This window comes from Anopheles arabiensis, chromosome 2, assembly GCF_016920715.1.
Source record: "Anopheles arabiensis isolate DONGOLA chromosome 2, AaraD3, whole genome shotgun sequence".
NCBI classification, from domain to species: domain Eukaryota; kingdom Metazoa; phylum Arthropoda; class Insecta; order Diptera; family Culicidae; genus Anopheles; species Anopheles arabiensis.
In genome coordinates this window covers 78256771-78269219 of record NC_053517.1, presented here as the reverse complement: position 1 = coordinate 78269219, position 12449 = coordinate 78256771, and the positions used below count along the sequence as shown (strand labels likewise).

General features: G+C 47.0%; 1 protein-coding gene across 8 annotated transcripts in view; it reads right to left on the bottom strand.

Annotated features, from left to right (window-relative positions):
- Nucleotides 1–12449, bottom strand: part of LOC120906307 (four and a half LIM domains protein 2) — a 117323-nt gene that overhangs the window by 2904 nt on the left and 101970 nt on the right. Inside the window, exon 1 of one of the 8 annotated variants that reach the window (XM_040317936.1) lies at nt 7244–7764. The exons of the other annotated variants lie outside the window; for them this stretch is intronic. Within the exon in view, the coding sequence (XP_040173870.1) occupies nt 7244–7463 (220 nt within the window). The 5' untranslated portion in view covers nt 7464–7764. Of the gene's footprint in view, nt 1–7243; nt 7765–12449 lie in introns of those variants that run through there. 8 annotated transcript variants of the gene reach the window in all.

Genomic DNA, 12449 nt, shown 5'->3' with positions numbered 1-12449 from the left:
ACTACCTGAGTTAAATGTATTTTTTACGAATTCATTTTTACGTTGAAAAAAGGGACCTGTTTCAGTAACCTTTTATGCATTGTCCTGTCTAGTTTAGATGTGCTCTTTGGAGCGCACCCACGACTCCGAACCAATCCAACTGTCGAACCAATCCAAAATCCGAAATAATAGTTCCGCCAGGAGTCTGAGTCATCCGGAGTCATCCGGAGTCATCCGGAGTCATCCGGAGTCGTCCGGAGTCATCCGGAGTCATCCGGAGTCGTCCGGAGTCATCCGGAGTCGTTTGGACTCCGATTCCGGTCGACTCCGATAGACTCTGGACGACTCCAAACGACTTCGAGCGACTCCGAACGACTCCGAACGACTCCGAACGACTCCGAACGACTCCGAACGACTCCGAACGACTCCGAACGACTTCGGATGACTCCAGACAACTTCAGACGACTCCAGACGACTCAAGACTCCAACTCGGGACGACTCGGGAGGACTCAGGACGACTCGGAAGGATCCCGAGCAACTCCGGACGACTCCGAACGACTCCGGACGACTCCGGACGACTCCGGACGACTCCGAACGACTTCGGACGACTCCGGACGACTCCGGACGACTCCAGACGGCTCCTGACGACTTCAGACGACTCCAAACGACTCAAGACGGCTCAATACGACTCCAAAAGACTGACGGATGACTCCGGACGATTCTGAACGACTCCGGATAATGCTGGGCGGATCTACCTTCCGGAGTCGGTTCTGAAATTATCAGGGTCGGATCAGAACCAACTCCGGATTTTTGCCAACCTTAGCCATCACATTTCGTAAATTTTTGTGGAGTTCGTTAATAGTATTAAGTTCACAGCGTATAGAGCCAAGCAGAGCTCACTGTTTGCCCCAGATGCACAGCCAAAGAGCTGCAACATCCTTCGACATCTCTCTTTGTGTGCCAGCTTAAAGGCAGCAGATGTAGAATTGCAGATGTAGAATTGTTTTTAGGAAGCATTTGTTAAGTTCTGTCAGATCTGAACTCGCTAGAAAATAGTAATCGCTATTTTCTAGTCTTATATACTACTCCAATATTTTGGTGTCACAAAACAGAGTCACAACTGATCACATCATGGTGTTTGCCACCGTAAGTCCGGCGAAGATGACATCATACCATTTTTGTAGGATTCTTAATGTGTGTACGCACGAAATAAGGAACAGTTGAGAAATTTCATTATCGCTGGTAGTTTAGCATCATGTACAATGCAAACGTTAGCAAATTACTGATATTGAGAAAAGGTTCTCGTCTATGTTCTTTTTCTACTTCTATTTTTTATAAATTTACCAAAAATGATTCAAAAATCGTATCCTGGTCGGGCCATTCCAGCTTTTTGATGGTAATTCAATTTACAATAAAAGAACTTTCAATAGCTCTACAATTGTAGTTAGCTTAAGAATCCATTTCCAATAACGTTCCAGAAGACTCACCCATCAATCCACAGTAAATAAATCCATGATTAATAATATTCAGTCAGAAAATAAATAACACATTTTAATCATCTTGTCGAGGTACACTCTCCCTTCTTAGCTTAGAATCGCCACTCCTCCCCAAACATTCTCTCCGCTTTTACGTGTGTTGATCCTCGTTCGCCACACCTCTCTGCCACGTGCGTCAAACAAAGTCAGTGGTGCTTCATCCGACACCACCATGCGCAAATAAATACTTCAGCCAAATCAATCCAAAGCAAACACCCGCACATGTGCGCGCGCTTTGATCGCTGATGTTCGATGGTTTCAACAAGGCAACGGCGGCGGCACGTGTTGTACACGGGTCCATCGCATTACGCCAAGCCGTTATCACGCGCCATCCTTGGGGACCATCCAGTGCGATGCGCGCTGCTCTGAGTAGTGTCAATAGTGTTGCGCAGTCCACACGGCTTATCGTTCTGGGCGCCTCCATTAATCTCTTATAGAGGGAAGGGACGCTGTTTATAGCTGTCTATCTGTGTGTAGTTTTGTGGGAAGTAAACAAACACCCTACCAGTGGGGTAGGTAGCGTGCTTCGAATTACACCACCCCACATTGGGGCGTAAACAGTGTCAAAAGGTCGCTCGGAATTCCTCCGCACAATGGGAAGCAAAAATAAAATGCTGCCCCCAAAAAAGGGAACTTCGCCTGGCCACACAGCTGGCCCTGGCCCGGAGGGTGCGACGCTTTATTATGATTCATCTTCGCGTTTCCCCTCACCATCCCCCACCTACACACACGTTCCATTCCTTTAAAGGAGCGTAAAGTTGCCGGGCTAGCGCCGCTGGTGCGCGCTTCCGTTTTGCCCATCATGCGATCGTGATGGCGGGATGTGTATGCAGGCGAGAGGATCTTCTCCTCCGAAATTTGCGCCGTGCGCTGGGGGGATGGGATGCACAGACGCACAGACAAGGCTGCAAACAGTGTGATCGATTCGTTGTTTGCTCAGAGCGGTTCTTCGCGATCGTTTTTGGCTTTCGATTGAACTGACACACACGCATACGATTTTTGCCTCCTGGCAGGCAAGTGGCTGATCGTGGGCGGTTTAGGGCCGCTTTTGCCTGAGCGAGGGTTGTTATCCCGTCCTTTCCCATGGTTCCCTTGCCCCCCCCCAGCCTGACAATTGAACGCGTACGGGGGCGCTGCTCATGTCCATTTGTGTCGCGGCGGTGCGATCGCGCGGCACAGCGGGAAAACGACAACCACCGTGCCTTTTACGGTCGAAAGTAAAATCCAGTGGCGGAGCAATGTGTGTGTGTGTGCGTGGGGGCGAAAGCTGGTGCTTACTAACTCCACTCCGGGGAAAACCGGTAATATGCGTTCGTTGTTACACACGCTCCACACGATCGAGGTAACGAAGGCCAATCGATGTTAAATGAATGAATGGCGCGGGAAGCTGGCGCAAAATAAATCGATCCTTTCCCTGGGGAGAATTGGTTCCGTCGTCATAATTGTGTGTCAATAAATAACCTGCCCTCTCCAGTCAGATTGACGGCCTCATCAGTTGCCTTTGCTGATGAAGTGATCACTCTGCTGTTATATTCGCCTTTAATTAAACATACCCTAATTGTTTTGTTAATTTCACTTTAAATACTATTTTTGCTGTAAAAGCTATTTTGTAAGTCACAAGTCTTCTCTGTGCCCCTCTGTACCCTTGTGCAAAGTTCGCCAAAGCTCCAGCAACGCATTCCGCAAGGTTGTTGCTGCTGATTTGTTTTCCTGCTCCTCCCCCCGTTCGGCTTATTATTGATCTCCGCGGGAAGATTAATTAGGCTCTTATTGCATATTCAATCGATCGAGTCGCCCGGAGGGGCCAGCTTGTTTCCTTCACAACGCCATCCCCTACCCCAACATGGTGTGTGCGAGTTTGTCGCCTGTTTAAGCGTTGATTTATACGCGTGCTCCCATCAATCAACGCGTACACCCTCCAAAAACACCGACCGAGAGCGGGGTGATGCTGGCGGCGTTTTTATCTCTACCGTGAGGATGTTTAACAAGATGTTTCGCTCGCAGGCGCAAGTATGTGCGCGTATGTGAGCCAAGTTGAATCAAGTTGTTAAACGCAAGTCGTTAATTTTTCGTATCCGCACATTATTTTTTTTATTTTTTAGTTCAACAGCAGGAAGTGCCAGCTGTGAACCGTCTAGGTGCGCAAAAGGATGGTAATAAATTATAATGTTGTTGTCGGTAGAGCGCACAAGGAGGTCGACGTGTGCTGGGGGGGGGGGGGGGGCTTGTCTGTGAGAGGTCCCAAAACCGTGCGTAGGAGGAATATTTAAAGGCCAAACGAGGCCAAACAATGCTCAATATATTGAATTGGTGAAATAGAGAGATAGAGACTGGGAGGATCGCAAGCGTCTGGAGAACAGAGACACACACAACACCGATCTCCATTAGTCTTCTTTCGCAGATCCACTCGGGCAAAGCATTATGTTGCCTTTTGTGTGTAAATATTTAAACGACACCTTAGCAGAGAATGGCGCAAGCGATAAACAAAACTCTCTCTCTGAACGATTGTTTCGTGGTAAATGATTTGTTATAACAAAAAAATCTCCGAAGGTGAAGGAAGGTATTGAAAAAACTAATTGATATAGCAGCTACACGCCCATACCTTCCTTGTGTTCGCTTCCCTGTTGGTTGTTGGGCGTGTGTGGGCGCACACACCGGAATTAGCATCCGACTCTATTCGAGTCGGGTTTGTGATAAATGTGCATCCATTAGCATCCGGCCGTCGCTGAGAGATGTGGGAGATGCCCTGGCGTTGTGTGGCGCATTCCATTCTAATGAGAGCTATTCCAGCTTACAATGGAACGATTATGTGTTGTTTCGATCGCTGTTTCGATCGCGTTAGCTGGCTAATCGATACACATCGATACAATCGAAATGAGATCTCAAAATTGTAATAAATTTTCAACCGAAACGGAGGTTAATAAATATTAGGTTTCATTTCATCACGCGTGCCATTAAATTGGCTCATTAACACAATCGATGTGCTCCGGACACACAGGCACATTAACGGCTAAAATATGTCTCGGCTCAAATGTGTAGTGGAACGGGAAAGTCAAATCTCCATCTAAATGACTTTAAGAAACATGAGACCAACACCAACGCTACTTCAGAAGCTGATCTGCATGAACACACATATGTTCACTGATTTTATTAGTTCCTCATCTCATGACGTGCCCGGAATGTTGGCAAGAGACTGTTGGAAGGCGATGAAACTTTATTTAATTACATTTACAATGTAATTGGTTCCGTTATAGATAGTAGCACTTGACTTAATTATTCCTTTTGGAATATTAATTTCAATTTATACACTCCAATCAATGCAAGATCATCAATTTTAAATTGAGTCAATTGAAATGGAACCAGCTTCAAACATCCCCGAGAACAGTATAAATATCGAATTTTATTTGCTCCACCCCATCTACTGCTTGTCCTTCAGCCGGTGATACTCCTGATTGACATTCGTAATCTCCCGCGACCGCAATGTCAATTTGCCAGCAAAAAACTGCCCCAGCACACAAATAAAGCTACAGAAAGCCTCCACTCTCCGCTCTATTTGCATTTCGATCTCTGGGCGAACGTTTTATTGCAGTCCTGTGTTGCCTCTGCACCACTGTTAGCTATAAATCTCCATCTCAAACCTACTGCCACAATACGAAGCCCCGACGCACGATGACCCCGGAATGGCTCCCACACGCGTACGGTGGCCCCGCCGAATTGACTTCTGACTAGGTAACAATTTTTGCGATCGCCATACACGTTTATCGCGCGGAATCGCTCCGCGCACCTACACAGCAAGCAGCAGGAAACTATTGGACAAATCGAAATGCTTCACAGAAAAATAATAAATCCCAACAGGTGAAACAAGAAAAAAACAATCCACCATCCCCCAAAATCGAATTCTCCGCTTCGTCGCTTTCGAGGGATGACGATTACGCGATGCGGGAAGGGGTAAGGCGTGTTTCATTTTGTACCGAGCTGGAAAGCAAACAGAACAACCCCCGGGCTGCAAAAACACGCACGCAGACCGTCACCAAGAGTAGTGGCGTGCCGTTTGGAATTTTGCATAAATTTAGCGAAGCGTCTGCCACCTCAAGAAGCATGGTAAAGGTAGAGGAGATTTGTAAAAAAAATGTATGATTTATTTTTCTTACCAGGCCTGTGGCAGACCAGGAAAGTGGCAGTGAGGTAAGCGCAAAGAGCCTGGTACTTGACCCTGTGATGAAGTGCAGAAGAAGTGCACTCGAGATCGCAATGTAGCGCAGCCGACGCGCGTCTGACGATCGGTGGAGTGATGAGATCACGAAAAGTGGTCCAAACCCCGATTTTAAAAGAAAAAGGCGAATCAGAAATGTCTGAGGGGCTTTCTTTGAATAGAAATCTTGAGGAATTTCAGCAAAGTATTGGTCGTTTGCAGGGTGATTTTTTGAGTTATTTATTTATCTTTAAATAAATTTAAAAAAAAAACATATAGCGACGACACTAACATAAACATAAAAAAGCAATACGGTTTGCCATCACTGTTTAATCATAAAAAATAAATAAATAAGATTAAAACGTAAATCTATAAGATCATACGGCTTCCAGAGAAAGGAACTTATATTGATCTATTACTTGTATCTCCACGAGATACTTCTTGGTGCAATGCTAAGCGATCGATACTTCATACCGTAGATCACTAGTTCGAACCTTCTAACGACTTTAAGCTTATATATCAAATTATGCTTCCAGCCACAGCTAGATCAACACAAGGATTTTAAATAACTAATAAAACAGCATTATTGCCGCCTTAATTTGCACAAATTAAATAGTTTTAACACAAATAAAGCATCAAAAAAGGTCCAATAAATGGTACACTTTGCCTTTAAATCTATAACGTATTTGCTCTTTTTTATATCACAGTAACGTGTACATTAAAGTTAAATGTAATCGATCTTTGCTTTTTCTTCCTGCAGGCAATGAACCAAGTTCGAGAAAAGTTCAATCACACACCACCATATACTGCAGTGTTGTGTCAACTTGGGGCAATAAAGAAACCACACTTCAGTGTGAAGAGGAAACAACATCGCGGAGGAATCCACTCTTGTCCACAAAAAGGACCTCTCTTCTAGATTCGGACTGCTCTTCCTCTCTCACTCGTCCCAAAGGGAGCCCTCGTCTCCCTTATCCCCACAACGCTGTGTGTCTCGATTGCACGCTTTAATGGCGACATTAACCCTGTCTATCGATCAAACGGCAAGCCCTTGGATGGTCCCAACCATACACAACACACACTAGTTCTCTAGCGTGCTCTCTAAGCGTTTGCTTTGGCGTGTATGCCCCTCTGCATTGCAATGTATGCACGTTAAGCAGCTTTTTCGCACCTCGCACAAGACCGACTGCGTCGTCGTCAAGGCGTGGAGTATGGTGCAGGCTTTGGCACAATCGCTTTGGCGGCAATTATCGCACTCGCCCCGCTAATTGTACCTAAATGGGCACACACACATACACCGGCTGAATAGCTCACTTTTATCGTCCCCAAGCCGAGCCGAGATGAGCCTGTTTACCTCTTTTGACCGTACATGGAAGTGGATGGGAACGGAAGCGGAACGTACACAGCCACAGGCTGCCCGCAACCGCGGGAGTGATAATCGCCAACTCAAGCATCGCGCGCGCGCGTACACACTAACATGTTAGTTTCGTTTTAACGACAACGACGACGCCCCACGAAGGAAGGGAGAGAAGAGATGTACCTGGGGTCGTATCGCGACAGTCGCCGACCCGGCAGTCCATGCCGAGGTGACAGCGGAACTTTTCCTGCTCCTTGGCGGCCGTCGCACCCGGGAGAAACATGCTCAGGATCGCAATGTCCTCGTTGTTGTCCTTCGCCCGCTTGATCCGCTCGCCGCCGATCGTTTTCGTCTTCAGCCGCAGCCGGGAGTCAAAGTCGGACGACAGGATATCCATGGCCATTTTATTTTTGATTTGCGATTGCTCTGGAACACTTTGGTTGCCAACACAAACACACTTTTGTTTTCAAACTTTTGCCCAAAATAAAAGCACTAAATAGCTCGATTTAGTCACTTGGGTGCGTATTTGCTTGTGTTTCCAAAACACGACACTTTTTGCTGTAACTTCACCACACACACAAAGACACCTCACGCACACACGCACACGTAACAGCAACTACAAAAATCGTGGGTTCCGATCGACTCGCTCTCGAGTGCTCCGATGTGCACTGGTCAACCGTTCATTCATAACTGAGCGCAAGCCACGAACCGGCGGTAGTAGTACTTATTGCGTGAGTAGTCCACCCCTCGATCGGGCCCCGCGAGATCGGAAAAGGGAACGCCAGGCGGGGTGACAACAACTGTGGGAGGCGACTCCAATGAGACGATGGTGGGTGAGTCAGGGCGAGCCTGCCTGCCTTCCTTCCATGCGGCTTTTGCGGCTTTTGTCTTCTTTCGGACGGAGAGTGTGCCAAAGTCAAAGTCTCGTAGACGGCGCACGGTTGTCGTCATCTTGGTGCCAGTGTTGAGTTGAGGTATTCACAACTCTCCGGAGGGTCGGTAGGTTTGTTGTAGAGAGGGAGGGCAAGGTTCTACCCTTTCTTTCTTCACTCCAAACTGTGTTCTAGCGTGTGCGGGGAGGGACGGGATGGGATTTAATCAGTCTTTCTTCAGACCGTTGCTGTGGCATTGAGTCACAATTTTTACAAATTTATTTCCTTTCAGTAGTGGTGGTTGGCTTTTTGGAATGGGTCAGTGCTTGTGTCGTTTTGCGCTCGTTTTTGTGGTGACTGCGAATCCCATCCATCATAATATTTGTTCGTGGGGAGAGTATGAAATAATGAGCTTTGGCTTCGTTTCAATCGTTGAATGGAAAGAAGAAGAAAACGTTACTCCCCATATGCTCCGTTTCAGCAAAACAACTCCAGAGAAAGAAAAATTCCCATAAAATAGGAAATCACTAGCCGAAATTGATTCCGACATGCAAACATTCTATCGCCGCTGCAAGCACAAAGTGGCCTCGCGTGTCAAGCGCTCGCGCCCGCGTAATGCAGAAACAATTTCCCTCACGCGGTGGCGACAGGGAAACACTTTGTTTTCCCTTACGGTAGGTCCTGCTACTGCTGGAATTTATGACACACACAGGCGCAGCAAAAACAAAGTACGAATAGAAGCGTGTGTGAAAGAGTGTTTCCCCTTGGGAATCGAAAAACGTACTCGCTGGACTTGAAACTCCAAATCGCAAGCAATGACATACATTTGCATGCCCACAGGAGATTTCCACTGCTTATCAGTCAGTCTGATTCAGCCAAGAAAGAGGCAACAGCGACAGATAAGCCGCACCAGACAGAACGATGCCATCGTCAACGGCTACGTGCGACACAGTCTGCAGCGTCAATGTGGGAAGAAGGAAGTTAATATTAAATAACACACAGCAACGACGAAACACAAAAAAAAGTGTCCCACAAACCCACAACATCAGTGGTGCTGGGCTCAAAGTTAACCACTTACGTGTTTGTGTGCTACGGATTAAAGCGCGATGGTGGTCTCACGTAGGCAAGAGATAATAAACCCCCCCTGAGCTAGACATCACACCCCTGGAGGCATCGCCGTCTTTTTATGCCAACCACCAAGTGGGCATTTAATGAAGGATTCGACAAAGCGGCAACACACTGACACGTTTAGCATAAAATGAGGTGTGAAGAGAATCAAAGCGATTTCTTTCTTAAAGAAAAAAAGCGCACAAGAAAACAAATAGAAAAGGTTGCAAGAATCAACCAGTGTCACTGGTAGCGTGTATTGTCGATCTGCTTAAAGTCTTCGATGAAATAACGATCAGCGGTAGCGATCACGGCTCCTTGGAAAGCAATTTATCAAGCACTCTAGGGTCTTGGGTCGTCCAGAGATGGAAGATCACCATTGTCTGGCATTGGCAGCGAATGGACCTTCTCCCCACGTGCGATCACACAAGCCCTCTGTCCAAAACCAACAGCGCTCGGAAAAGGGAATCACCTTTTTCAAGTCGGCGCACATGGGATAAGCCCAAAGGGAGTGTGTTGTGCGCAAAACAAAATCTTTGTGTTTTGTTTATTTTATGTACCGATGACCTTAAAGCACGTTTTGGCCAGCAGCGTTTCTCATGCCGGCGGGTATAATTCTTTCAGCAAAGGTGATCTATATGCCCACACACATGAAACCGTTCCAGCTAAAAGCCATTTCAATATGGCAAAGGGTTACTAAAAAGGGCTGTAAAACGATACCACAGTGCTACTCTGCCCACACCATTGAACCTTCTTTTTCACACATATTTCAATCGAAAATTAGTCAAAAAAGAGCGTGAAGTGAGTTACACATTTGATGTGACATTCAGACCAGGAAAACAATCGACAAAAGTCAGTTCCTTCACAAATTTTCCAATTAATGTACGACAAAGCGCGACGACACGAGCGAAGTGGTCCGGCAGTGGTGGTAGTTTCACCGATCTTCACATCCATAATTAGCGTTGTCAAAATAACGATCAATTTCCGGCCCGGTTTGGATGTTTACCCTCCTTTTCAAATGCATCACAAATCGAGCGAATATGATGACGGGTCAGGGCGGATAATTGCTCCAACCTATTAAACGGTAGATGTTTCAGGTTTGTTTTATCGGTTCAGTTCGTCGCAAACAAAATGAAGACAAAAATGCCAAGCTATAAATAAAACCAATCAAATCGAAATCAATGGTTGAAAACCCCCCGCGTCTGTTTGGCAAACAACAACTGTCACAAGAATCGATTTGCGGTGTGTGTGTGTGTGTCTCTTCGGGGAGGATTGTTCCACCCATTCCAACGAGGAAACAAACTGTTTGCTTCTAACCCACTCGGTGGTCTTGGTAAGCAGTAGTAAAGACGCTCAAACAAACAACAAACAGCGCTTGATTAGGTTGAGGAAATAAGCGTGCATTAAAGTCAAAGCCTGTCAAGGTTCGCCAACACCCAAGAGGCAAACAAAAGTGCATCTGATGTATTTGTGAATGCAAATAATATGCGCTCATACGTCCCACCACTTGTGCGAGAGGAGAAGGTTCAGCATAGACGCAGCAGGCACAGAGTTCACTACCGCAAAAAAACGCATCAATCTGCCTTTTCTTCTGTCTGACTGTCTGTGGCTTAGATTTCTCCACCCGTTCCGCACATTGCAGCATTCTAAGACCTCAAAGGGTTATTGCGCTTGCCTGAGAGACAGCCCGCCCGCACATGTGTGTGATGGATGGAACTGACGTAGACGATGCGTGCGATGGCGTCGTATCAGTTTCCTTCAGACGAGCAGTGTACGTCTCCCGTATCGCGAATCTTTTCGACGTTGGAAGGGCAAACCTTCCTCCCTGGTTAACCTCTCCCTATAACTGGTTCAACTCGCCGTAAAGTAGCATCTGCCAATGGAATGGCGGGCAATTCTTTTCTTTCCCTGCCGTATGATTCATTCGTCACGCTCATGACACGCGATTTGCTTCCGCTTTTCTTGCGCATCAGGCAGAAAACGTGATCTCTGCGCACATCCCACCCCTACGCAACAACGGGGTGTGGTATACCACGATCTTCACCACAGCAGCGCATAAAACAAACATTTCCCAAACAAAGCACAGATCCCCATCATGAGACGGGAGGTGATCTGTGTTCGCTACTTGCTCGAAACCCCTGGCCACAACATTTAAAAAAAACACCCACCAGCTGGCTTTTAAAGCGTAAGGTGTTCCTCCGTTTGACAGTTTCCGGAAGGGGGTCAGCGCACGAACAGATGAATTCGAATGACAAATCGAATTTAGAAACAAAGCAAACAAACGTATCACAACGCAACGCGTTCGCTTCTTCGCATATTTACTGCCTCCACGATCGGTCCCCTCTAATGCTGATCTCGCAGCGCAAGATGTGAAACGCCCACAAGCGTTTTTTTTTGTTATGCGAGTGGCAAGATCGCCCGGGGACGACCGCTTAAGGCGAACCGGGGGTTGGGAAGTGTATCAAGTTTTTTACGATGCCTGAAACTGCCCATAGATGTCGCATTCTGGAGCGCGTTGACGATCATTTGGGGCTCTCTCGATGATTGTTGATCGTTTTCGCGACCCATTAGGAAATGGGACTATGCTTTTGCGAACAAAAGGACTGCTCTCGTCGACACGAAACAGTTCTTTGGAACACTGAAGGTCAATGAGCGTCGTATTGATCGCAGGCGGCGAATCTCCCGATTAGTACCAGAGCTCCCCATCTACAAATTTGTAGTTTTGTATGCAAAATTGGACACACTATTCCACTTGTATCCGAAATGAGGCACCGGACTCCAATAAACCGGTCAACTTCAATGAAAACTGAACGTTGAAATTAACGCTGCGGTGTAATAATTTGTGTGCTGGCATGTGTACTGGGGGTCGCAGCGTAAAGGAAAACATTATTACCCTACCGGACCATTTCTGACAGCACGACAAACTGATGTGGGCAATAAAGTTCGATTGTCTCAGGCGACACGGGTGATAACACGCCACAAAGATGCCGTCATTGACCGCCCAGCGAGTTACGGCCGCCCCACGACCAATGTCCATTGTTTCTGCATTTCTTGAAGAGGTCATAAAACGTGATGAAAATTGTCCCCCAAACTGTCTGCGACAACGACGGCAGAATCTTGGTGCAAGCCAGTGCCAAAAACAGTGAAAGTTGGTTTCTCACAGGGACATGGACATATCCAGACGCGCAGTAGTGTGTTCCGGAGAGCTCACAATGGGAACGCAGGAACGCCTACGCCCGGTGGTCCGAGGGCAGCAGCATCGTCTCAATTATAAGCTGCAGCGCACGGCACGAGAGGTCTCTCTTCCGCGGGTGTCTTTACCTTGTACCTCCGCCGAAGCAATAATGGATGTTCCCGAGAGATTGTGCCGTCGATTGTTGACACCCTCTTATAGTGTGTTGTCGCGCACG